A 25526-nucleotide genomic window follows, 5' to 3' on the forward strand; every position below is an offset into this window, starting at 1 on the left:
CGGAAAGAATCGATTCCGCGTCTTCCACTCATGAAATTGGTTTCCTATCGTCATTCGGAATCATGTTTCACTCTTTCCAAGCGCTCAACCAAGGCCGGGTGACCAACTCCATCTCAAATCGTCAAGCAAATGAGAAAAATCAACGGAAGTCATTGATTGCTTGCACTTCTTGTCAAAGGCGTAAAATAAAATGCGATGGGAAAACGCCCTGCAATTCTTGCCGGTGGTATAAAAAAGCGGATCGGTGTGAATATGGGGATCGCACACCGTCATGGGGGTAAGAGGATACCGCCCCAGTCTTTGTAGATAGACACTGACAATTATAGACAAGTCGAGAGGCTCTCTGCGGAAATAGAGAATCATCGCAAGATACTCAAAATGATACTGCCCGATGTCGACACAGATTCTCTGGTCGGCCTTTCCCGAGAAAAATTACTCGAGTTAACAGCAAAAGAGGGATCCCAGTCGCATGGGGAAGCCTCGCATTTGGTTTCTCCTGCAACATCACCATCCCGACAACCCAACCCGCATTTTACGGCCACTGAAGACCCCAGTCTGGAGTCCCTGCAGAGCATCCCTGAAGACCAGCCGTCAGATTCACCTGAAATGAACGAAGATGTCTCTGACGATGTCAATGCTTTACGCCTCTCGACAAATCCAACATCTTCATACCTGGGCATATCTTCAATCCAGGCTGCACTGAAAGTCATCGTCTGGCTAGACCCCACTCATACCACTTTTTTACCAAGCTCATCTTCTGTATGGAACGGCACATCGGATGCCCAACTACAGTACCAGCAAGCGGATCCGTCACATTACCATCCTCCATTCTCGGAGACTCATATGGTGAACGCCTATTTTGTCTACATCCATCCATTCACGCCGTTAATCGACAAAGAGGCTTTCTGGAAATCCTACCTGGCTGGTGATCGGACAGATGATCGCTGGCTTGCACTACTGAATATTGTGCTTGCACTCGGCTGCATTGCAGAAGAAACACCTTCAAACGTAACGCACCGGTCATACTTCAATGCATGCAAGAAAAACCTCGATCTAAGTGCACTGGGAAAACCCCATCTGGAGACCATTCAGACACTAGGTCTGCTGGGTGGTTGGTACTCTCATTACATCAGCCAGCCGAATCTGGCATGGTCATTGCTTGGTGCTGCTCTGCGGATGGCGGCCGCGATGGGGATTGATAGAGAAACGAAAGAAATTCCTCATTTCCCACCAGTTGGTCTCAGATGCCGTGTGTGGTGGTCGTTAGTCTGCATGGATACCTGGGCATCCATGACGCTAGGTCGGCCTAGTATGGGCCGGTTTTCTGTGAATAGCGTCATTCGGCCGCTGGATAATGAAGTCAAGGTATGTTTCTTATTATGACTTTGGGATGAAAAATGGCCCACAAAACTGACAAAACATAGATTCACTCACTGGAGACATTTCTTTTAATCGAGAACGTCCGATTTGCCAAAATCGCAACCGATATCCAAGAGCTTCTCGCGTTGTCGCCATTGATACCGCACCCAGAGTTAGCTGAGCTGGATAGAAGGCTCCTGCAGTGGTGGGAGAGCCACACACAATTGCTCAAGTACTACGAGTCACATTCAGAATCAGTTACCACGGTGCTGGCCGTGGTACGGTGGCGCTTTTATAACCAAAGAATGCTGCTATATCGACCCATTTTACTGAGCTACGCAATGCGGCGCATATCATATTCCGCCCTTCGACCAGAAGAGCGTCTGGAAATTGCAAAGTGTCGCGAAATGGCCGATCTCCATATAAAAGATATCGCAGCCACCGTCCGTCCCAATCAGTTAAGCGGCTGGAATGCGGTGTGGTGGACATTCCAGCTAGCCTTGATCCCTTTGATAAGTCTCTTTCTCAATGACTCAACAGCCAGGGCGGAAGATTCACGTGCTAGCTTCGAGTCTTGTCAGGCGCAGGTGCAGCTAGCCATGACGACTCTTGAGCGGATCCAGTCCTATGGACATAAGGCTGAACGGTCTTTGAATGTGATCAGTCACCTTTTCGAAGCAAGCAAACGTGCTCTAGAAATGGGTGACGGGGATTCTGGTGCTAGTGATATGAGTGGGAAGTTGGGAGATGAGGGTGATTGGATTTTCCCATCCCTTGATACGACGGATGACCAGTATTTGCTGTGGGAGTATCTCAGCTGGAGTGACAATGATTTTTGGGTCGACACAAGGAATGAAGGGTAACACAAACGAGTCGTGGGTAGGTCTGGGCCGTTTATACAGGACAAGGACGGTTTACGGCGAATGCGAGAGAGCTCTGTTCTCGCCACGATGATATTGAACCCCTCGTCTTGAAGACGACTCAAAGTTTTGTTACTTTATCATGTACTCACTTTAGACGCTTATATGATCGCATTTGAACCTCATAAGTTCACGATCACCCGTTCTCGCCACAGACAGTCTTTAGGCTCCTTTCAATGGTCTGGACATCTGTAGGTAGCAGTTCTTTACATGCAAAGTATAATTCACAGAGTTGTTAGGTTAGGATTAAATCACTTTAGTATGAATAGCCACTACGTATTTTCGCAGATTCCCATTGTGCAGTTTCGTAGCTTCATTACCACGTAACGAGACTTTCGGTTGAAACCCGTCTGCTCTTAGTCTACTTACAGTCCATTTTGACACCCATTCGTAAGTTTGCAAGTCCCTTTCATATACAAGCCTCATTTTCCAGACTCGAGCTTCTTCAAGCAGTAGTTGCCGCCGCCTTTGAAGCGGCGAAAGACTGCTCGAAATCGGCAATGATATCGTCAATATGCTCAGTACCAACAGAGATACGAATTGCATCATCCGTGACACCAGAGTCCTCTTTTTCTTTGTCACTGAGCTGCCCATGCGTAGTGGACCAAGGATGAACAGCCAGGGTCTTAGAGTCGCCGACACTATAAAAAGTCAGAATGCACAACCAGTGGGGAGAATTCAAGGCAAGCATACTTGGCAAGGTTAGAAATCAACTTGAATCCATCAACTACTTGGCTACCAGCAGCAGCACCACCCTTGATACCAACAGACAACACGCCACCATATCCACGAGGCAGATACTTCTTCGCCGTCAGATGGGAAGGATGATCCTCGAGACCAGGATATGAAACCCAGTTAACATGCTCATTCTTCTGAAGCCACTTCGCCAGCGCCAGTGCATTCGTAGCATGGCGCTCGCATCGCAAGCTAAGAGTCTCAAGACCGAGAATCAGCTGCTGCGCCGCGAAGGGGTTCAGAGCAGAACCCAGGTCACGCAGAATCTCAACGCGCACGCGAATAGCAAAGGCGATGGGACCGAACGTTTCCCAGAACTTCAGTCCATGGTAACCCTCAGACGGCTCAACGAACTGCGGGAACCGAGCGCCATTCTTGCCCCAGTCGAACTTGCCGCTATCGATGACCACGCCACCGATTGTGGTTCCGTGGCCACCAATCCACTTAGTAGCACTGTGCACGATGATATCAGCGCCGTGGTCAATCGGACGAGCGAAGTATCCTCCCGCTCCAAATGTATTGTCAACCTGTTAATCATCAGCACCACTACCTCATGTCATCACATCTAATACATCCCACATCTCAAATTTTACATACCACAAGCGGGACCCCCTTCTCATGCGCAACCTTAGCAATAGCCTCAAAATCCGGAACATTATACCTCGGATTCCCAATCGTCTCGACATAAACCGCCTTGGTCCTCTCGTCAATCGCATCCCTGATGTCCGCCGGATCATCCCCATTCACAAACTTCGTCGTGATTCCCAGCCGGGGCAACATAACCTTAAACTGGTTATAAGTCCCGCCGTACAGATTACTCGTAGACACAATATTATCGCCCACATGGGCCAGCGCCGAAATGGCCATGAACTGGGCTGATTGGCCCGAGGAGGCGGCGACGGCAGCGACGCCACCTTCTAAGGCTGCGATACGCTTTTCAAAGACGTCGACTGTTGGGTTCATCATTCGGCTGTAGATGTTGCCGAATTCTTTGAGACCGAAGAGGCGGGCGCCGTGGGCGGAGTCATTGAATGTGTATGAGGTTGTTGCGTAGATTGGGACGGCGCGGGAGTTAGTTGTTGGGTCCGGGGTGTGGCTTAGGGTTCATTGTCAGATGGAGGGGGTTATGGTGGATTTGGGATCGGTGTCTTACCCGGCGTGGAGCTGGAGAGTCTCGAAGTGGAGGTTCTGGGGGTCGGACATGGTGAACACAGGGACGGGATCAATGTTCGGTGTTTGAAGTCAGTAGGAGTGGATTCAAGACAGACCGAAGTGTCTGAGAGGGTGGAAGGGAAGAGAACAAAAGAACAATTAGGGAATCCAACCAAATATAAGAGCTGGAAGGAGGGGAGAGTGCGACGGCGGGGGAGCGGATGGCGTGATTTCATACAATGGTCAGAGCCTCTTCCGTCTTCATTGCCCAGACCAAGGCCAATATCTCGTGTTTATTCGGCGTCTCCACCCGTTTGCTCTTTTTGAGACTCGTCATTTCAGTCCCTTGTTGTACAAGCTCGACAATTGCTAAGACTACCGTCTGGCTCAATTTTGAGAAAGATCTCGCCATTCGCCCCTGTATCTTATTTGAGCCCTAGCAGGAAACACGTCGATTAATGTAGGTCCCTCGTGTTTTTCTAGGTGGGTCGAGAGGGATGTGCGCTCTAAGACTGGACGGTTATCGTACCCCGCATTCCGAGTTTGGATCTCCCTGTGTACCCATGGGCGAAAATACCCCGGAGGTACTCCTAGATCACTTCTTACCTACCTAGATTGAGAAGGCTCCGCCAGCTAGGTGGGACTATAGCTGGGTAGACATCCAGACATACATCCCTATGCAGCTCTTTCGGGGTCACTAGGCGTAGAGAAGCATAAGCTCTCCAAGCCGCGATCCGGCGGGTCAACGGGTGTCTATTATAATAGGATGCAGTCGTTGTCTTCCAGACGGCGTTTAAATCAACCTAGGGTACTACGCATTAACACTGATTGGAGCCCTACGGCGAATGTCGTAGATGGCTGCCTAAACAGCCCTGGAACAGCTCTGGAGTGCCGGCCCCCTTGTTTGGTGTTTGGGCACCCAAGAACCTCGAAGGGCAATGAGCACTTTCCACAGTCGACAAAGACGTCCCACATTTCAAGAAAAACGCATTCGATCACTTTTACCTGTGTAGACCTCCCCGGTCAGCCACTGTTTAAGCCACTAGGTCATCGGTTGGCGGAGACGCCCACTGGAGCTAGTGTGGAGAGTGTTTCACATACCCGATTAGGCATTAGGCAATCGAATTGGGCTGCAGATTACACGCTAGTGGCTGTGCTTGGATTTCGTCATTGAATACAGGCAGCAGGAAGATGGAAATAGAATTGAATCTGGGATAGCTCCATGAGGATATAAAGGAGCGTTAGGTAGCATGATCGTGAACACTAAAATTTCCCCACCCAGAATCCAGGTAAGCAACGTCAGCCCTACACCGATCAGTGCATGGATCTCCCCATGTGCCAAGATTGCACCGATGACGCCTGCGCGACGAAGGTGGCTGACTTTGATCTACTTTATAGTTTGAGCCTTTATTTACCTCCCTCCTGCCCTGTTTACGTCGCTCAACGCAGAACCCTTTCAAACACAACATCTTCGTCGCATCAATATGCTTCCCTGGATCCAAGCTATACGCATCGTGCAGGCCATCTTCGGTCTGATCGTGCTCGCCTTGACCGCCTATGGTACGTTGTCCCTCTCTCGATCCAGGGTGAATCCCTGATAGATACTAACAGTCTACAGTGGTCAGCACCTATTCCTGGTGGGCGTATTCCAGCACGGTCGACTTCCTCCTCTTCCTGGGATGCTGGACAACCTTTGTCGCCGTCCCTTACCTCGGCGCTGCCCCGATCTTCTTCCCCCGCCTCGCACACCACTACGTGATCCCCGCCGTTGAGGTGATCACCATGATCTTCTGGTTTGCAGGGTTTATCGCCCTTGGCGCGGAGCTGCCTGCGCCTGCATACTGCCACTGGAGCGCATGTAGTGCGATGCAAGCAACCACCGTCTTTGGCGCGTTTGAATGGTATGTATTGTATTCGGGTAAACAGAGCACAGAATTCTAATAGATGAGTAGGGTTCTCTTTGCGGTGACGACTTATTTCGCGGTTGTCGATCTTATGAATCATCGCAGGAGCGGTGAGACTGCCCAGAAGACGCAGCACAATGCCCATCTTGGTGTGTAGGGAATGATATCTTGTGTGAAGGATGATGGTGTCCCGGAGCAAAGTCCCCCTAGTTAATAGTCTTTTTCAAACGATACCCGATATCCGATACCCCCCACTTCCTTGTTGATTAGCGTGGTCGATGACTTGATGCTTTTTTGGAATTATGAACTTTGAAATAGTTATGTTGAATGAAATCAACTTGTGACGGCAGCCGGCCCGTGATGTGTCAAACTTATTATGGAATGCGATTAGCAGTGCCATTGCCCAAATTATCGATAGACCCACAGGAACGGAAACGGTTCCAATATGGCACGTCCACGGGTTTGCCTCCCCGAGGAAAATTCTCGGGTTCCCGAACCAGATTTATTTTTTTTTTCCCACATAAAATTCATGACTTTAGCTACTTATCTATTGGTCGACATCGGAATAGAATAATACCGGGTTCACAGAGGTAGAAGTCTGAGGAGAACAAGCTATTGATCAGCGCCAGCGATACCGTAAGAGGCCGGTGGTAGGAAAGCCTCGTGTCACATCGCACGGCTGTTAGTTCGTGCCTCGCACGGTCATGAACAGGACTAGGCTTGGAGGACAGGACAGATACTTGGTCATCCAGTGAATAATGGACTGACAAGAAGTATAGATAAGTACTCTCAGGCCGCTCGCCACCAGAAAAGAGTTTTCTTGGTCGGCGCGGCCCACATTGGGAGATTTTGCCCGGGTAGCATCCGACGTATGAAATTTTCATTCAAATAGGCCGGAAACGTCCAGATCAATTGAGGTGAACATTGCATCTATCCTCCAATTCCGACACCGTCCTGGGCATCTTGATTACATTCCCCAGTTTTCTTTACATAACGCTATCGAAGCCGATCTGAGCGTTCGGAATTGACGTCGCGTCGCGTGCTTCTCCACTTGAAGCAGAAGCGGAGACGCCCGCTCAAACTCGTTGGGGTGGAGAACATTACGTGAAAGACTTTCTCAGATTCTTCCCTTCTGACTCCTCTTTCCTCATCACTCAGTTGACTCAATTGGATCTGTCCAGACATGGCCTCCAAGGTCTTCAAGTCTGAGAAGGGAGAGATGGACAACGAAGGTCCCATCACCCAGGTGCAGCCGCAATATGAGTCTTCCGACGCCTACGATGTTGACTACGAGAAGCACGGCGCTGGCCGTGAGTCGAGTCCGCTGCCCGATCTGAAGCGCAGACTGAAGAGTCGCCACTTGCAGATGATTGCCATTGGTGAGTAGATCTATACAATGGGTTCGGGTGAATTTTTCCAATGCTGATTATCACAAAGGTGGTACAATTGGAACTGGTCTGTTCATTGGTAGCGGTGCCGCTATCGCCATGGCTGGGCCTGTCGGCGCCCTCATCGCCTACATCTTCGTCGGAAGCATCGTCTACTCGGTCATGATCGCTCTGGGAGAGATCGCCACTTATATCCCCATTCCCGGTGCATTCACCTCATACGCGGCTCGTTTGATTGATCCCAGTCTCGGTTTCTCGATGGGTTGGATTTATTGGTTCTCGTGGGCCTCGACATTTGCACTGGAATTGACGGCCACGGGTATGATTATTCAATTCTGGGATAAAGACATTTCGATCGCTATCTTCATCGCTGTCTTCTGGGTGGTCATTATTGCGTTCAATATGGTCCCCGTCAGCTTCTATGGAGAGATGGAGTTCTGGCTTTCGAGCGTCAAGATTATCACCGTCGTCGGTTTCATGATCTTCGCTATCTGCATGAATGCTGGTGTTGGACAGGAGGGATATATCGGTTTCCGGTACTGGGTTCATCCTGGTCCATTTGTGGCCTACGAACTCACTGACGTCGGCAACGACACCTCTCTCGCCAAATTCATCGGTTTCTGGGCTGTCCTGATCAAGGCTGGTTTCTCTTATCAGGGTACTGAGCTGGTCGGTATTGCGGCCGGTGAGACCGAGAACCCTCGCAAAACTGTCCCTTCTGCTATTAAGAAGACTTTCTACCGCATTATCTTCTTCTTCATCTTGACCATCTTCTTCATTGGCATCGTGGTGCCTTCGAATGACCCACGCTTGTTGAACAGCACGGGTAGCGGAGCAGATGCCAATAACGGTAACGCCTCGCCGTTTGTCATTGCGGCCCGACGTGCTGGTGTCAACGTTCTTCCGGATATCATCAACGCCGTCCTCTTGACCGTGGTGCTCTCTGCAGCCAACTCGAACGTGTACAGTGGTAGCCGTATCCTTGTTGGATTGGCTCAAGAAGGCTTTGCCCCTCGATGCTTCAAGACCACCACCAAGGGCGGTGTCCCCTACTGGGCTGTGCTCTTCACGGCCATGTTCGGTCTGCTGGGTTTCATGAATGTGTCCTCCTCAGCCTCCGACGTGTTCAACTGGCTGTTGCAGATCTCGGGTGTTGCCGGTTTCATCACCTGGTGCTCCTTGAACGCTTGCCACCTTGCATTTATGCGCGCTCTCAAGGCACGCAACATTTCTCGCGACGTTCTGCCGTACAAGGCTATCCTGCAGCCTTTCCTTTCGTGGTACGGTCTGTTTTTCAACATCCTGATCATCATTACACAGGGATTCACCGCGTTCATCGGTGGGTTCCAGGTCAAGGACTTTTTCATGGATTACCTTAGCTTGATCCTGTTCGTCGTTCTGTATGTCGGACATAAGGCATACTACCGCGATCCCTTCGTCGGGTCGCTTGAGGCTGACCTGGACACTGGCCGAACCACGGCCGAGAACGAGTCCTGGGAGACCACCGAGCCTACCACCTGGTACGGAAAGATCTGGCGCTGGATCAGTGGGTAAGCGCATTGTATAGTTGTATATTATTACCGGGGTGGACATACGGGTTTTGTCATTCATGGCATGCGGCACGGCGTTTTACGATTTTACAGTGTACATGATAGTTACCATATACTTACGGCGCAACGATAGACCGGGCGCAAAGCATACTTCGTTTGAATAGTGTTTCTCAAGTTAAAAAGCCGAAGCCAAGAACACGAGCTGCCATGTGAAACCGCATGTGAGCACTAGCGCAGATGACATCGCCCTTGCATTGTAACATAGCCGGAGTGGGCCACTAGCTCGGTACTTTCTTAACTATGGGGCGCCCCATATTTAACAAAGTACCCTCAAAACAGCCGAGGTTCCTTCGCCGATCCACCGTGAATGGAGAAATAACCAGAACGGTCACTCTCCGGATTTCACTTTTCTACTCCAGACTCCTTTCTCCTCTCCCCCACACTTCTTGTCATCACCTATCTGATCTCTAGGATTCGGTTATTTTCTAGGAGGCGCTCTCTTTCACTCCTGATCCGATCCTGAAATTCTCTCCTAATATTCTGGTATGGAATCTCCGCCCCGCGACATCCGAGCGCATGTGCTAACGTTCGGCACAAGCAGGCAACATGTTTTTCTCACAACCCGCCCACCTCGCCAAGGCGGAGGAGCTTAAGCAGGAGCCGCCCAAGGACACTCCCTACTCGGTCGCAATGCCCGGCACCGAGCAGCCTGATCGCAGCCGTGTTTATCGGGCATGGAATGCGCAAAAGGAGTTGTTGAAGACCCTGGATCCTCAGGTACGGAACCTCTCGGCAACTCAGAAGGACACTTGGACTAATTCGATCAACCCTCTAGGTCGTCACTGCCCACGACATGTTCGAGTCGACTGCCAACCGCCAACCCAAGAACCACTGCCTCGGCTGGCGCGCATACAACTCCGCTACCAAGTCGTTCGACCCATACCAGTGGTTCACGTACGAACAGGTTCAGAAGAAGCGGGCGGATTTCGGTGCCGGTCTGGTGGAGCTGCACCAGAAGCACAATTGCCACCGTCCCGGCCAGTACGGTATCGGTCTTTGGTGTCAGAACCGCCCCGAGTGGCAGATTACTGGTAAGTGCTGCAATCGATTCCTTCGAGAGTACCCAGAAGCTAATCCGGCTTAAGATCTGGCTTGCATGTCTCAGGGCTTGTTCTCTGTCTCAATTTACGATGTCTTGGCCGCGGATGCCACCGAATACATCATTAACCACGCAGAGCTGAACTGTGTGGTGACCTCTCTTCCTCACATTCCGACTCTGCTGAAGCTCAAGGCATCTCTGCCCAATCTGAAAATGATCGTCAGCTTGGACCCGCTCGATGCAGGTGAGCAGGATGGTCACTCCAAGCGCGCCCTGCTTGAGTCCATGGCTGCTGGTCAGGACGTCGCTATCTATAGCATGGACCAGGTCGAGGCTTTGGGAGAGGCCTCGAAACGCGGCTATAACCTTCCCTCACCCGAGGATATTGTCACCATTAACTATACCTCCGGTACTACCGGCCCTCCCAAGGGTGTCGTTCTGTCCCATCGGGCTGCTGTGGCGGGTTCTTCTGCCGGTCTCATGACCGTTGGTCAGGCCCGTGGTGACACAATGTGCTCTTATCTTCCGCTGGCTCACATCTATGCTCGTCTTGCCGAGCACACTGCCTTCTGGGGTGGAGCCCGAATTGGCTACTTCCACGGCAACATCGTGGAGCTCGTCGATGACCTGAAGCTCCTGAGGCCGACTGGCTTCATGTCCGTCCCTCGTCTCTACAGCCGCTTCGGTACTGCCGTGCGCGCTGCCACCGTCGAGGCACCTGGCTTCAAGGGCGCTCTGTCCCGGCACATCATTGCTACTAAGACTGCCAACCTCAAGAACCCCGACCCCTCCAAGGCTACCATCCGCCATGCCTTGTATGACCGCATCTGGGCTAAGAAGGTTGCTGCCGCTCTCGGCCTGGATCGTGCCAAGTACATGGTTTCGGGCTCTGCTCCTCTGGACCCCACCCTGCACAACTTCCTCCGTATTGCCACTGGTACCGATGTCATCCAGGGCTACGGTCTGACCGAGTCCTACGCGTGCGGTACCGCCCAGTCGGCTGACGATCTTTCTTCTGGTAACTGTGGCCGTCTCGCTCCCTGTACCGAAGCTTGCCTGGTCTCCCTGCCCGACATGGAGTACTCGGTTGATGACAAGCCCTACCCTCGTGGTGAGCTTCTCCTTCGCGGTAACAACATGTTCAATGAGTACTTCAAGAACCCTGAGGAGACCTCCAAGGCCATGACTGAGGATGGCTGGTTCCGCACCGGCGATGTCTGCCAGGTCGATGAGATGGGCCGCTTCATCATCATCGACCGTCGCAAGAACGTCCTCAAGCTCGCCCAGGGCGAGTACATCTCCCCCGAACGCCTGGAGGGTGTCATTATGGCCGAGATCAGCTACCTCGCTCAGACCTACGTCCACGGTGACAGCATGCAGACCTTCCTGGTCGGCGTGTTCGGCGTTGCCCCCGATATGTTTGCTCCCTTCGCCAGCAAGGTCCTCGGCCGTGAAATCGCACAGACCGACACCGACGCCATCAAGGCTGCCTTGTCCGACGAGAAGATCCGCAAGGCCGTGCTTCGGGATCTCGAGCGCGTGGCTAAGAAGCACAAGTTCCAGGGTTACGAGCGTGTTAAGAATGTTTCTCTGAAGTTGGAACCTTTCACCGTCGAAAACAACCTTTTGACTCCTACGTAAGTTTCCTTCTTTGTCTTTTTTTTTTTAATACTTGCTAACGATTCTCCCAGTCTTAAACTGAAGCGTCCTCCTACCGTCAAGGCCTACCGTGCGGTCCTGGACCAGCTGTATGCTCAGGCCTTGGAGGAGCAGTCGGCTCCTCGCGCCAAGCTGTAGTCTTGTTTTCCAAGATTGTCTTCTATTCTTACTGGGTTTGCCCCTTTTGACTGTACATAGAAGTCCGCGTTCTGTCTCATAGCCGGGCTATGCATTGTAGTATATTAAGCTGAGCTTTCATGAAATCTTATTCTTATACTTGAAGCTTTCTCCATTCCTACGCTTTTGTATAAAAGTATTGGCTCTCGTCCTAATCTCTCCGTGGGTTTATGCAAACGGGCCAAGGATGTGGTTTATATGCGCCTGAACTTCAGGTAATGACTTGACTCCCTAGCCAAATTTAAAGTCGTTCCAAACTGAACCATTGGAAACCAATGAAAACAGAAACGTTATAGATAGCTAGGGGGGTTAAAAGAGATTAAACAAAGTGTATAGGCCCAGTCACATTATCTTCTAGATCAAGTAGACCTAAATCACCCACTCGATTCGCGCTTGGTACCGTCACCTTAAAAGTCAAGGGACAGAAACTGCATGGATTTGAGAACTCAGTTGAACGGGAAAAAATAAATAGAGAAATCCCAATGGATTGATTATCTCATGAATATGGATTGCGCTAAGAAATGAAAGAGAAGAAAAAGAATAAGCAAAAAGATATGACAAGAGTGGGATTCGAACCCACGCCCCGTAAACGAGATCAGGAAACCAATGTTTGGTGTTAAGGTGGACCTTAACCTGACGCCTTGGACCAACTCGGCCATCTTGCCTGGCACATGTATTATGCTGCTAAATTTAACCTCATGATGGAAAATGTTTCACGTAGACATTTCTGGTGGTGCGTTGCCAGAAACAAAGATTGCTCATGTCCCAGCCCGTCGCCTTATGCTTGGTCTTGCTGCTTTAACTACAACCTTATATCAATTGCATGTTTTTCTCTCGTTTTGGAGTAAAAGATTGTAATTTCCATCGTGAGTTTTCAAAGATGTGTCAGATTCGATTGTAAAACTTGAATATATATATTTACGGCGTTTTGCTTTAGTTATATGGATAGCCACTAATATCAGGGGCCTCAAGCGCACCCTTTTGTGTTGCAATCCATCACCATACTGCAGGAGAACCAGATATGTAAATCGTTCAAAAGCGTGCTCTTAATGTCAAATGGATGGTGAAGAAAGGGCAATTATAAAATATTCGTAAGTATATAGCGGGCAACTTCCACGAAGAGGTTGGCAAGGGCCTAAATTTGGAGAACAACGTCATTCACCAGGCTGTAGGAATTACGAGGGGATTACAATACAATAAGAAGCATTCAAAGCTGTTAAATATTGTTGAAGAGAAAAAAATCACATAACCTTGTCAGCTTGCGACGGCAAAAGAAGAGCAAAAAGAAATTGACAAGAGTGGGATTCGAACCCACGCCCCGTAAACGAGATATGGAAACTTGGATCAGGTGAGCCTGAACCATACGCCTTGGACCAACTCGGCCATCTTGCCTTGTATTGTTTAATCTGACAGATCCGAAGCATCTCAACTCAAAGCGCATGAGCCTTCGATCTGCAACAGATAACAACACCCCGCCCACTTGGCGCCTCAACCCCCATCACATCTCCAGACACGAGACCAACGTCCTATTAAACCCAATCAGTATAGTATAGAAAGCTTAAAGCTTAAAGGAATCCGAGGCTTGATATCTGTAAGGGCACTAGGTAAAATAACTCCATAGGTAGTACAATCAGCTTATCATTCGGCCATGCCACCAACATGGCCTTGATACAATACTGACATACGAGCGGTGGGATGATCATGGGGAAAATTATTAAAGGACGGTTAAAATGGTGTCATTATACGAATATTACCATATATCGGCAGTCATGAATCACTAGGACATCGAATGGTATTGTTGCCCTTGTTTCCGACCCCGCGCGTGATGGCTTACATACGCAGCATGACATGATCCCCGCGATATCGCTGCACTTATCTCCTTTCAAAACAAACTGCATTCAAACAAATCTTTGATCTCGATGTCTTGACCATGCGGCCTGTTCCTGACTTGCCGTCTTTCGCCCGCAAACCCTCCCTCGAGCACTCCCCGTCCCTTGATCCCCGCACCGCTGCCCCCGCTACATTCTTCCTATCGCGAAGTCCGCATGCTTCCGATGACGAGCCCAACTCCCCTGTCGATGAACCTGCCGACCTCAAAGAGAGCATGTACGGGGTGAAGAGCCTAGGGGGAGACCTTATCTCGCTCCGAACTGGCTGCAAGCTCCCCGCGCTCGATCCCTGGAGACAGCCAGTTCATGAATAGTCCGTCCCAAGGATCCGAGGACTCAGAGGAAGCCCAGAGCTCACGGCGTCGATCAACGATCAAGCCTTTTGGTTATGGAGTGCAGGACTCCCCATCGCGACCAACCCCATCCGATACTGTCTCGCGCCCACCGACCCCGCTGAACCCCGACGAGCCATGCTCGCTGCCTAGCAGTCCTAAGTCCATCTCGAATCATTCATTTCGGCCGCTTGACGATATCTCCATTACAGATGAAATATACAGTCAGCCCCTCATGTCGAGAGACGAAGAGGAAAGGTCCGGGGCATCACCTCGTCTTGGCCCTGGCGGGGCTGGAGCTTCTCAGCTCATCATGCCTAGTCTGACGATGCCCAGTCGGCGACCATTTACCGGCCGAGGAAAGGCTATGGGTAGATTCAAAGTACTCTTGGCTGGAGCTCCGGGTAAGTCTATATCGAGTGGACACCCTGTGGGTCATATCTCAATGCACATGCGCTGATAAATCAACACACAGGATCCGGAAAATCATCCCTGATAAAATCCATTGTTCAGATAAGTGAGGATATTGTGCATATCGATTCCCTGGATACTCTTTCCTCGGTGACCTCACTCGAACGCCGCCGGTCGTCGCATCTCCACTTCGGGGTCCCCACTCGCGGGATGTCCACCGCCGTGACCGAGATCTACGCTAGTACCAAACCGTATCCCTCGTGGTGGTCTGATCTAGAGGACTCGCGCGTGTTGCGACGCCGGAAAAGCATTGGCGAAATTGTATTGGAGCGAAACCTCTGTTTTGTCGATACACCCGCTACTTCCCTGAGCCGGGCAGGGCAAACCGATGCCATCGTCCAGTACATGCGGCAGCAATTCCACCGAGCAACCACAGCCCTCGCGAGCTCAGGCGTAGATTTCCAAAATTTGCTTGCTGGAAATGGCGGCTCCCAAGTTGATGCAGTCTTGTACTTGATATCTGAGGGTATGTTTTATCTTCTTCTCAGACCGTTCCCATATTAACGATCGTAGAAACTTTGCCGACAGATGTTGAATGCATTCGCAAGCTCTGCGATCTGAGCAATGTCATCCCAGTCGTTTCCAAGGCAGACAATTTGACCGACGAGCAGATCACCTTGCTGAAGAACAAGTTCCACCAGCGAGCTCAGGATGCCGGAATCAAGCCCTTCCTATTTGGCAATCAACAGCCTGGAGAGCTTGACGGACTCGAACCACAGCCTCCCTATGCAGTATCGTCCGAGAAAACTGCCGACATGGAAGTCATGGACGCCAGTACACTGATGAGTCCAGATTACGTACAACCGCTCATCGTATCTGAACTTAGCACTTTGGTAGAGAAGTTGTTCGACCGGGACAATCTCGCCTGGATGCGCCACTCAGCTGCGAAGAAACTAGCGCAGCGCCGCGGCGATTTCCCACCAGCTCCACTAACTGCAGCACCACTTCTCAACCCACTCTCAGGTGCCACTACCGGTGGAACAGGCTGGCGCGGCGTATCAGGAGCATCTATGAACTCATCCATCTCTTCAACCAGCGACTCACCCCCCAGCTACACAATGGCCCGGATCACAGACTACACACGACACGAAGAGCGAATGGCTCAAGTGCGACTTGCCCACTGGGCAACAGACCTGCAGCGCAGCCTACAAAACGAGCGTGACCGATACTCCGCCCTGGCCCGCGGCGATCGCGCCGTATGGCTGACCGAGAAACTGAGCGAATGTGTCATAGATGGCTCCCTCGTGCCCATCTCCCAGACTCCCGGTTTCTGTGGTCTACACATCCCCATCGGCGAGAAAGGTCCGAGCGGGCTACATGCCATGCGACCCCCAGGATCAAAGGACTACCGCTTCACAAATATGAGTCCCCATGACCCTCTCGGCGTGGTTGGCTGGATTGACGACATCTCCCGACGCAGCTGGATTATCGTCCAAATCGTCGGCAGTGTCGGTGTAGTTGGCGGGCTGGCACTTTGGCTTGCCCGGACGTGGGGAGTTTCCACTAAGTCCCTATCAGACCTCCAGCTGGACTACTGGGTTGGACGTATGGAGCGATAACTTCATTCCATGAACTACGATCAGGTCACAAGATGGAAGCAGGCTTAAACGGGTGTCCATACCATGGATCTTTCAGCGAAAAGAAGTGAGCAGTCAGGCAGGCGTTTCTTTTCCGGCGGCGACATTTGCTTTCCCATTCCCCCTCCCCCGCGTTGATTTCGGCGTTTCAAGGTACTGCTGCATTTGCTTTTACTCGGTATTTAGGCTAGACAATCTAAGCCAAGAAATGACACCTTTTTCAAACCCAGCCGGAGGGTTATTCGTATTCGTAGACGTTATATTTCTTTTCATTCATACCCACGATCTTATTGATCCCTGCACTACCGACCCCCTCATCGATCCAATCCAATCCACTCTACCACCAGATTCAGATCTAGACAGAGGAAGGAACCAACTCCTCAAACCGGCGCAGATCCATATCCTTCTCCAGCAGGGGAATAACGTAGGGGTCGAAAGTCTTCCAGTAGGGGTTGTTGAGGTGGTACTCCTGCGACGACTCCTGCTCGTATCGCTCGACGATAGTGAAGTCCTGGGGATCGTGAATGGACTGCATCACGAACCAGGAGAGAGTCTCCTTGTCCTTGGAATAGACGGCCGAGGCCTCGAGAAGCTTGGCGTGCAGCTTGGAGATGGACTCCTTGTCTGCCTTTGCGCGCATGTCTAGGTGTTTGGGTTTGGGTTAGTGGGGTTCAGTCGGAGCTGCGGGGGGTCCATTGCGAGCTTCGAAGCAGGGCTGGGGCGATTGGGTTGCCCTGGATCTTGGGCAGGGTGACTTACGGACGACAATAGTGTAAACCATTTTGACGATAGGGTGTTCAGTGTAAGGTGAAACCCCTCGCGGCTCGCGGGGCGGAGGCTTCTTAAACGGGCCGAAAATCGCTTCGGTGAAGTCAGTGTGGAGCATATCGCCGAACTTGGTCCCGAGGTGATCCCGACCATTTAACTTGTGGAGCTTCTTCTGGGGTGGGTTTCTAGCATCGAGTAAATACAATTCCTTTACCTTTTGATTGGTGCTGTTTTTTTCGAGCTGAGGCTTTGTTCGTAGTACTTGTCAAGCTAGGCTATTCAGTGATCAAGCAACCGGATATCAACGGGAAAACAAAGATGAAAGTCCACTGAGGCATACAGAACCCTAGTTTATTATCTACAGGAGACTAAACAACTATGTCGTAGCCACCTACGTCTACAGCAACGCTAGATGACAACTGTCTCATTGGACGCGGTTCTTGTGAGTAGACTCGAAAACGGTGTAGAAAGACACACGGCAGAATATGAGCATCCTGTAATCATTTTCCGTCTCCAATCATTTCAAGCTCCTCATCAAGCGGTCGTCCAGAAATAGTTGCTCCTTGCACCAGGGCGGCGCTTAAGAGGAAACTGAGGACGGCAAGTTTCTGAATGATGCCGAGTACATCCTGGTTTGCAGACTTGACTGATGATGAATGGTACTCCTAGAGGGTGTCGCTGATCAATATGGGCGTAGGCAGTCATGAGACGTTGAGACCACTGGGCAGAGCTGTCGATATCGAGACTCTGGAGATCCTCGATACGCACATGGAAATTGTGTTTCGAATTAGGTACTGGGGCCAAGTACAAGATGTCATATTCTGGGTCGTTTCGATGATCGAGGACATCTTGTTTGATACAATCAACAAAGCGAACGTCGAGCGTTCCAGGGATCTGTCTTTGCATTTTTCCTTAGGAATGAAAGATAGATTGAATAAACTGAATGTGAAGACAAGTAGTCGAGAGAGTTCCGAGATCAGATGCGATGGGAATAAGGCAACAGTTGAATGTTTGATATTGAGGCGGTGTGTAATAATACAAAGCAACCTACACTCTTGTAAGGGTATGACTACACATTATCGAGTGGTATGGGGTGTCTACAGTCTACAGGACGTCAAGCTCAATAAACCAAGCTGTATTGTCTTTTAAGCAACTGTATCAAACAAGTGAAGAGAAAATATTCCAGTTGGATTGATAAAGAAAAAACAAAAGTTTAAAAAAACATCAAGGGTCGTTATCCCGTTTCCCATTTCCCGTAAGAACCGATTGTAAGCAAACAAATGGCGAAGGCATCTAGTCAACCTCCTCCATGGCGGACTCGCCAGTAGCCTCAGCAGGGGCAGCAGCCTCAGTAGCGGACTCAGAAGCAGCCTCAGCGGAAGTCTCGGCATCCTCATCAATGTTCAGACCGAGGGAGACGAGCTTGTGGATGCGCTCAGCGAAGGAAGCGGGCTCCTCAATGGTGAAGCCGGAAACCAGCAGGGAGGTCTCGAAGAGGAGCTGGGTGATGGACTTGACGGTGCGGTCGCTCTCACCGTCGGCCTCGACCTTCTTCTTGAGCTCCTTGACGATGGAAGACTTGGGGGAGATCTCGAAGGTCTTCTTGGAGGACATGTAGGAGGACATGGAGGTGTCACGGAGGGCCTGGGCCTTCATGATACGCTCCATGTTGGCGGACCAACCGAACTGGCCGGTACGGATGGCGCAGGGAGCGCCCATCAGCTTGTGGGAGACGACGACCTTCTCGACCTTGTCGCCGAGGATGTTCTTCAGGGCCTTGGCGAGGTCCTCGAACTCCTTCTCCTCCTTCTCGCGCTCCTCCTTCTCCTCCTCGGTCTCCTCGAGCTCGAAGTCCTTGGTGATGTCGACCAGCTTCTTGCCGTCGAACTCCTTCAGCTGAGTGAAGGCGTACTCGTCAATGGGGTCAACCAGGAACAGAACCTCGAAGTTCTTCTGCTTGAGAGTGTCCAGGAAGGGAGACTGGGCGACAGCCTTGATGGACTCGCCGGTGATGTAGTACATGTTCTTCTGGTGCTCGGGCATGCGAGTGACGTAGTCGGTGAGGGAGGTCTGCTCATCACCGGACTTGGTGGACTGGTAGCGGAGGAGCTTGGCCAGGGTGGGGCGGTTCTGGGCATCCTCGTGGATACCGAGCTTGATGTTCTTGCTGAAGGCAGAGTAGAACTTGTCGAACTGCTCGCGGTCCTCAGCGATCTCGGTGAAGAGCTCAAGGGTCTTCTTGACGATGTTCTTCTTGATGACCTTCATGATCTTGTTCTGCTGAAGGGTCTCACGAGACAGGTTGAGGGGAAGGTCCTCAGAGTCGACGACACCCTTGACGAAGGAGAGCCACTCGGGGATGAGGTCGGTAGCATCATCGGTGATGAAGACACGACGAACGTACAGCTTGATGTTGTTCTTGGTCTTCTTGGTCTCGAACAGGTCGAAGGGAGCGCGCTTGGGGACGAAGAGGATAGCGCGGAACTCAAGCTGACCCTCGACGGAGAAGTGCTTGACACCGAGGTGGTCCTCCCAATCGTTGGAGAGGGACTTGTAGAAGGAGGCGTACTCCTCAGTAGTGATGTCGGCGGGGTTGCGGGTCCAGATGGGCTTGGTCTTGTTGAGCTCCTCCTCCTCGATCTTGGACTCCTTGACGGTCTTGGTCTTCTTCTCCTTCTTCTCCTCCTCCTCATCGACCTCCTCGACCTTGGGCTTCTTCTCATCGCCCTCCTCCTCCTTGGTCTCCTCAGCCTCCTCATCGGGGACCTCGGTCTCGGTCTCCTTCAGGACGTGAAGGTAGATGGGGTAGGAGATGAACTCGGAGTGCTTGCGGACAACCTCCTTGATGCGGGACTCCTGAAGGTAGTCCATCTGCTCATCCTTAAGGTGGAGGATGATCTTGGAACCGCGGCCGAGCTGCTCGCCCTCGGTGTCCTGGGTCAGGGTGAAGGTGCCACCGGCAGCGGACTCCCAGACGTACTGCTCGTCATCATTGTGCTTGGAGACGAAGGTAACCTTGTCGGCAACGAGGTAGGCAGAGTAGAAACCGACACCGAACTGACCGATCATGGAGATGTCAGCACCGGCGGACAGGGCCTCCATGAACTGCTTGGTGCCGGAGCGGGCAATGGTACCAAGGTTGTTGATGAGATCCTAAGTGGGTCCGTATTAGCATTGAGTCACAATTTTCGCAGTTTCTGGCAGATTCCAGCGGATCAGGTAACTTACAGCCTTGGTCATACCAATACCGGTATCACGGATGGTCAAGGTCTTGTTGACCAGATCGGGGATGATGTCGATGCGCAAGTCCTTGTTGGAGTCGAGCTTGGAGGGGTCCGAGAGGGACTCATAGCGAATCTTGTCCAAGGCATCGGAGGCGTTGGAAATCAACTCACGAAGGAAGATCTCCTTGTTAGAGTAGACGGTGTTAATGATAAGGGAGAGCAGCTGAGAGATCTCAGCCTGGAACTCGAAGGTCTCCGGCATGATGGCGGTGTGATTCTGAGAAGCGATTAGATGGAATCAATTGGTGGCGAGAGTTGAAGGATTGGGGGGTGAGATTGAGATATGAGAGATAGGCAAGGGTAGATGAAGTGAAATGAAGATGGGAGTTGGAGTGATGGAGGGGGATACTAACAGGAAGGGGGAATGGAGAAGAGAAAACTGCTGGAGAGAACCAGAGCAGCGATGTGGGTGGGGAGGGAGTTTAAAGAAGCGGCGCGGGTAGCTTTTTGTGTTTCCAAAAAATTCTGGCGGGTTTCTACGACGATCCAGCAACTTCCACCGCTGGTCGGTCAGGCAACTGGCCCCCTACAGCTTCGAGAGTAGGTGACTGGTTCTAGAGCCTTCGTCCCTACTCCATCCTTTGTTTCTTTTTTAGGTTGGCTCGGTGGTTCCCGCTGGCTTTGCTGGGGCGCTGTCAAGTGCACTGTGCACTGTGCACCTGGGGAGAGCTCTGTCGCTGCCTGAGGCTACCATCTAGAATCTTCCGATCGTCACTTTACTTTCCACTTCAGTCATGTCATCCAGGCTTTGTTCATCCCTCACTAGTCACAGTTAGACTACGGCGGAACACCCAATGATTTGACCAGCCTGTATTGCATATTCCTATACCCTGCCCAACCTCCCTTCTTCCCTAAAGCCTTGATTTACACAGCAAAGATACAAGAAAAGAAAAAGAGAAAAAAAAAAACAGAACAGAAATGGGACCTGGTGCAACACCTCAAAGCCCTCGAGCTTGCTATGCTAGATAAAAGATGCAATATAGGTCTTGCGGGGGGTCACAAAAAAATCATAATGAAGTATAGGGCAGAGAATCATCGAAACCGGGGAGGACACGAGAGCCAAGTAAATAGAAAGGGATCTTCTGGGCGGAAAAACACAAGTGCCCAGAGAAGGAAGGGAAAGAAAAACGCAACTTTTCCAGCCAACCCGGACCAACCGCTATTATGCACCGTGACAGGGTTAAAAAAAAGGGTGGTCACGTAACACATGTCATTAGGAAAGAGGCAAGAAAAAGGGAAAAGGAAATCAAAATCGGAGTAATACAGATCCTGACGAATCATCCGGAACGTTGGAGCGTGAGGCTTTTATAGAAGGGTTGATGTCCTTTAAGCGGCCTGTGCGGCCTGTGTCTGGCTGCGGCCCTTGGTGGGAGCATTGCCGCCACGGCCACGGGGAGCGAAGCCTCCACGACCGTCGCGCTGGAAGCCACCGCGGCCCTGGCTGCCTGCCCGGTCACCACGGCCACGGCCAGCACCACCGCGGCCAGGAGCGAAGCCATTACCGCCAAAGGCGTTGCCGCGGGGACGGCGCTCCTCGACAAGAATCTGCTCACCGCCGACCTTGTGGGGGTTGGCAGCGACGGCGGCAACATAGGAAGCGGGCTCCATGTACTCGATGAAGGCGCAGTTCTAGGAAGTAAAGGTCAGTCTGGAAAGTAAACGGGAGTGTGCAGTTAATAGATGAATACGAACCTTGCTGCGGTTGACGTCGATGTACTTCAGCTTGCCGAAACGGCTCAGGACGGTCTCGAGAAGCTCGGTGTCAACCTTATCGGTGACGTTCTTGATATATCCCAAAACGGTCTGCTCCTCGCCGGCACGGGGCTGAGTCTTCTTGTGGTCAGCACCAGCGGTCTGCCAGCCGGCCTCGTTGGAAGAAGCCTGCTTGGGGGCGGCCTTGGCAGCAGGAGCAGCGGTAGCAGCGGGCTGCGCAGCACTAGCGGCTGGGGCAGCGGGAGCAGCAGCCTTGGGGGCGGCAGCCGGGATGGCGGGGACGACGGGCTTAGCACCGGGCTTAGAGGCGATGTTGGCCCAGGTCTTGGGGAGGGAGGGAGCGGGAGCAGATTCCTCAACGGGGGTCTCCTCCTTCAGTTCCTGCTCGGGAACGGGAGTGGGCTCGGGGGTAGCAGGCTTGTCCTGCTTCAGGATCTCAGCCTCCACGACAGGAACCGGAGCCTCGACTTCCTCGGCGGGAGTGCCGTTGGTCTGGGGAGCAACCTCGGGTTGCTCGACCTCGCCATTGGTCTCCTGCTCAAGCTTCTCATCAACGTGGGAGGCAGCGACCTCGTCAGTCACCTGCGCCTCAGCGACCGGGGCGGGCTCCGCAACCTTGGGGGCCTCGGCGACGGGCTCAGCAACCTCCTCTTCCTCGACCTCCTCCTGCTCATCGGCGAGGTATCGGAAGATATCATTCAGCACGTAGTAACCGTTGGGCTGCTCGGCCAAAACGAAGGTCTGGATGAACTTGCGGGAAGGCTCGGACTTGTTGGAGATCTCACCAATGACCGAGACGAGAATGTTGTCGAAGGAGGCCTGGGAGTCGACGTTCAGAACGCGCACCTTGCACTCCTGGAAGTCGAGCTGCTTGATCTTATCACCGATGGCCTAGAGAGACAAGCAATGGTTAGCGATGAACATAGGTGGTGAACGAGTCCGTGACGATGCGAAACTCACCTTGTTGCCGATGAAGACGGGCACCGACTCGGCCTCGGTTCCGAAGACGAGCTGGGAGCGCTTAGAGTAGAACAGGTGGAGCTTGTCAGGGTTGCGGCTCATAGTCGTATAGAACTGCTCAACGAAGAACCAGCCGACCTCATCCTTGCTGATCTCGTTCTTGTCGGTGGGAGTGGCGGTAGTGGGAGTGGAAGACTGAACGGGCTGGAAGTTGGCAGCGGTGTTCATGGCCACATGGGCCTGGGTGTTGAAAGAATCGGGAAAGCCATGCTGGGCAGCGTAATTGCCGTTGAGAGGAGCCTGGGTCATGTCGGCCATTGCGAATTGAGGGGTCGCGTCTTCGGTTGGGTGTGGATAAAGGTAAAGACGAAATTAAAGTAGCCGAGAGCGTTGAAATGATCGGACGGCGACCAAGAGATAAAAGGACGTCTAGTCAGGTGGGAAAGATCTAAGATCACTCTGTGCCCGCTCGCTTCCTTGATGCTTGGTCAGTTCGGATATCACGATCGCGGTGGAGATTTGTCAACCAGGAGTGGAACTCACAAATGCGAAATGGACCTAGCACCAACGCAATCAATTGAAGAGAGGCAAAGGAGGGGAAGAAAAAAAGAGGCGAAAAACGGAGAAGTCTCTAAATTTGCGGAGAGGGTTCGGAGAAGTATGCGAGAATCCAGAAGAGATCGTGTGCGGATCAGATCAGGACGGAAGGGGGGAGGGGAAGGAAGAGGAGATGCGAGAATCGAAGTGGACGATGAGGAGAATGGACGAACTATAAACGGGGAGATGGAGAAGGAAGTGGAAGATGCGGAATGGAAGCTTTGGGGAAATTCGCCTTAGAAGAAAAAGCGACTTCGCCTTCGTCGACTCCGTGCGGGTTTCGCGTGCGCCAGGTTATTCACCGCCCGGCAGAAAGAGTCATCCGATATAGCTTAAGCTTGGGCTTGAGTTTGAGATTGAGATTATGATTGTGAGGTCGCAGGAACTACTGATCATGTGTTTTCGTGCTCTCTGGACTTTCACTTGAATCCCTATGTAGTACGAGGTAGCTTTGTGATTGACAGGTATGTAGAGAAGAATAGACATAGGATTCAGGATTCAAAGCCAGAAACCATATACTTGGAGAAAATAAAGAAGAAAAATCATGGAAAAATCATCAGATCGAAAACGCCATAAGATAACATCAAAAGAAAGAAGGGGGTATGTATGATAAGACGTGCGAGCAAAGAACGAGTGAGATCGTACAGCCTCAAGCCACGAGGCCCGTATTGGGGGGAATAGATAGAGGAAAACAACACCAACATCGATCGCCGCGCCATCGATTCATGCGCAGCGCATACATATCCAGCTAATTTAGGTAGAGGTCTCAGCTGCAGCCTTCTCGTCCAACGGCTTGCGCATGACGGCGTCCTGGCCGGTCATCCTTCGTCCGAGAGCGCGCTCGACCTTAGCGCCGAGGGCCAGCTTGTTCAGGTTGTCGGATTTTTCGGTCGTGGGCACGAAGCGCTGGGCCTCGAGGGGCTTGTTCTCAAGACGCTCCAGGCCGTCGCCAAGGTGGTGGATGTCGGCGACTCTGGGGTCGCCGCTAGGCAGACTCCCAATCGTGCGCTCGGAGGCGGCGAGCGATGGGTTTCCGCTGATGGTGGAGAATCGCTTGGAGGTTCGGTTCTAAGAGGTGAGGGTTAGGATGCCGTTTTCTTTGACGTTTGCCACGGCCTAGGAGGTCTGGCGAGATTGGAGATGCCGGTAAAGACCTACGGAGTTGGTCATGATGGGTCGTTCTGAGTCGAGGGACTGTTGGCGCGCCATTTCTCTCTAGGGGATATGGGGGGTTGAAAGGGTCGTGGGTACTGGAGAAAGACCAGATTGGGCGCGAATTGTGCAGAAAGTAACCCAGAGACTTGTGGGGATGATTTTAGTATTTTAGGAGAGGAGGGGAATGAAACAGGTTGCAGAGGCGACTCAGGAGGCGCAAAACGGTTCAGTGGGTCAAAGGTCGGTGGGGTTCAGGAGCGGATGAGAGGGATCTGCCTCTAAAGGGTATTTAACACAGCGATCCTTTTTTAGGGCCAAAGTCGGTCGGCGAGAACTGGTATGGTTGGATTATCCTAGTGGAGATATGTAAAAAGGGGGGTTCTCAATCTTATAATAATAGCGTGGTTCAGCCACGCCCAGAAATGAGATTGAACAATGGAACGACCTGGGGCCACAAGGATTATGGTGGGACTTTTGCCACGTGCAGATCAGCCAGGATGAAGTGTAAATCTGCCTAGTTCAAGTATAGTACAATAGTACAAACCTACAGGGTTTGGCTGAGGTTTAAGATTGAAAAGCAGAGCGTGGAGAGAAGCTGGCCAACTACAGAGTGGATGACGGAGAATTACTTCATTTTACGGCCGATCCTGTGCCACATGGGTATGCCCATTATTATATCATACTGAGCCTAGGATTTACGCTAGACACTAGATAGAAAAAAAAAAAAAAAACGAACCGAGGAAGTAAGCACTTAACAGAAGCCCCAGTCCGAGAGTCTTGGCATCCTCATCGCGTGGAGACTTCTAAACTTCTTCTAATTCGTTCTACTGTGCTCGG

General features: G+C 51.6%; 11 protein-coding genes across 11 annotated transcripts; 5 read left to right on the plus strand and 6 right to left on the minus strand.

Moving 5' to 3' along the window:
- Nucleotides 1-62: 62 nt before the first annotated feature.
- N7443_004020 (FMN-dependent dehydrogenase-domain-containing protein) lies at nt 63-2222 on the plus strand (the record flags this gene model as incomplete). Its single annotated transcript, XM_056884076.1, has 3 exons — nt 63-277; nt 327-1365; nt 1425-2222. The coding sequence occupies 3 exons, from the start codon at nt 63-65 to the stop codon at nt 2220-2222; spliced, it is 2052 nt and encodes a 683-aa protein (XP_056742354.1).
- Nucleotides 2223-2724: 502 nt separating this feature from the next.
- N7443_004021 (O-acetylhomoserine aminocarboxypropyltransferase/cysteine synthase family protein) lies at nt 2725-4217 on the minus strand (the record flags this gene model as incomplete). The annotated part of the gene is made up of 4 exons (XM_056884077.1): nt 2725-2920; nt 2973-3541; nt 3612-4110; nt 4168-4217. The coding sequence occupies 4 exons, from the start codon at nt 4215-4217 to the stop codon at nt 2725-2727; spliced, it is 1314 nt and encodes a 437-aa protein (XP_056742355.1).
- A 1433-nt stretch (nt 4218-5650) lies between these two features.
- On the plus strand, nt 5651-6227 carry N7443_004022 (MARVEL domain-containing protein; the record flags this gene model as incomplete). The annotated part of the gene is made up of 3 exons (XM_056884078.1): nt 5651-5726; nt 5785-6067; nt 6119-6227. The coding sequence occupies 3 exons, from the start codon at nt 5651-5653 to the stop codon at nt 6225-6227; spliced, it is 468 nt and encodes a 155-aa protein (XP_056742356.1).
- Nucleotides 6228-7253: 1026 nt separating this feature from the next.
- On the plus strand, nt 7254-9012 carry N7443_004023 (putative arginine transporter; the record flags this gene model as incomplete). Its single annotated transcript, XM_056884079.1, has 2 exons — nt 7254-7449; nt 7508-9012. 2 exons carry the CDS (start codon nt 7254-7256, stop codon nt 9010-9012), a joined length of 1701 nt encoding a protein of 566 aa, XP_056742357.1.
- Nucleotides 9013-9614: 602 nt separating this feature from the next.
- Nucleotides 9615-11904, plus strand: N7443_004024 (putative AMP-binding enzyme; the record flags this gene model as incomplete). The annotated part of the gene is made up of 4 exons (XM_056884080.1): nt 9615-9785; nt 9844-10099; nt 10154-11744; nt 11799-11904. The coding sequence occupies 4 exons, from the start codon at nt 9615-9617 to the stop codon at nt 11902-11904; spliced, it is 2124 nt and encodes a 707-aa protein (XP_056742358.1).
- A 1969-nt stretch (nt 11905-13873) lies between these two features.
- Nucleotides 13874-16194, plus strand: N7443_004025 (uncharacterized protein; the record flags this gene model as incomplete). The annotated part of the gene is given in 4 exon segments (XM_056884081.1): nt 13874-14056; nt 14070-14568; nt 14640-15101; nt 15149-16194. 4 exon segments carry the CDS (start codon nt 13874-13876, stop codon nt 16192-16194), a joined length of 2190 nt encoding a protein of 729 aa, XP_056742359.1.
- A 373-nt stretch (nt 16195-16567) lies between these two features.
- On the minus strand, nt 16568-16993 carry N7443_004026 (putative quinol monooxygenase; the record flags this gene model as incomplete). Its single annotated transcript, XM_056884082.1, has 2 exons — nt 16568-16854; nt 16972-16993. The coding sequence occupies 2 exons, from the start codon at nt 16991-16993 to the stop codon at nt 16568-16570; spliced, it is 309 nt and encodes a 102-aa protein (XP_056742360.1).
- A 487-nt stretch (nt 16994-17480) lies between these two features.
- Nucleotides 17481-17886, minus strand: N7443_004027 (uncharacterized protein; the record flags this gene model as incomplete). Its single annotated transcript, XM_056884083.1, has 2 exons — nt 17481-17621; nt 17644-17886. 2 exons carry the CDS (start codon nt 17884-17886, stop codon nt 17481-17483), a joined length of 384 nt encoding a protein of 127 aa, XP_056742361.1.
- A 387-nt stretch (nt 17887-18273) lies between these two features.
- Nucleotides 18274-20491, minus strand: hsp90 (chaperone Hsp90; the record flags this gene model as incomplete). The annotated part of the gene is made up of 2 exons (XM_056884084.1): nt 20209-20491; nt 18274-20133 (listed from the first exon to the last, which is right to left on the minus strand). Exons 1-2 carry the CDS (start codon nt 20464-20466, stop codon nt 18274-18276), a joined length of 2118 nt encoding a protein of 705 aa, XP_056742362.1. The 5' UTR covers nt 20467-20491.
- Nucleotides 20492-21590: 1099 nt separating this feature from the next.
- Nucleotides 21591-23255, minus strand: N7443_004029 (NTF2 and RRM domain protein; the record flags this gene model as incomplete). Its single annotated transcript, XM_056884085.1, has 3 exons — nt 21591-21893; nt 21957-22868; nt 22938-23255. 3 exons carry the CDS (start codon nt 23253-23255, stop codon nt 21591-21593), a joined length of 1533 nt encoding a protein of 510 aa, XP_056742363.1.
- A 1032-nt stretch (nt 23256-24287) lies between these two features.
- N7443_004030 (uncharacterized protein) lies at nt 24288-24743 on the minus strand (the record flags this gene model as incomplete). The annotated part of the gene is made up of 2 exons (XM_056884086.1): nt 24288-24602; nt 24693-24743. 2 exons carry the CDS (start codon nt 24741-24743, stop codon nt 24288-24290), a joined length of 366 nt encoding a protein of 121 aa, XP_056742364.1.
- Between the last annotated feature and the right edge of the window lie 783 nt (nt 24744-25526).

Source organism: Penicillium atrosanguineum (assembly GCF_028827265.1).
Source record: "Penicillium atrosanguineum strain IBT 20685 chromosome Unknown utg000003l_segment0_segment0, whole genome shotgun sequence".
NCBI lineage: Eukaryota > Fungi > Ascomycota > Eurotiomycetes > Eurotiales > Aspergillaceae > Penicillium > Penicillium atrosanguineum.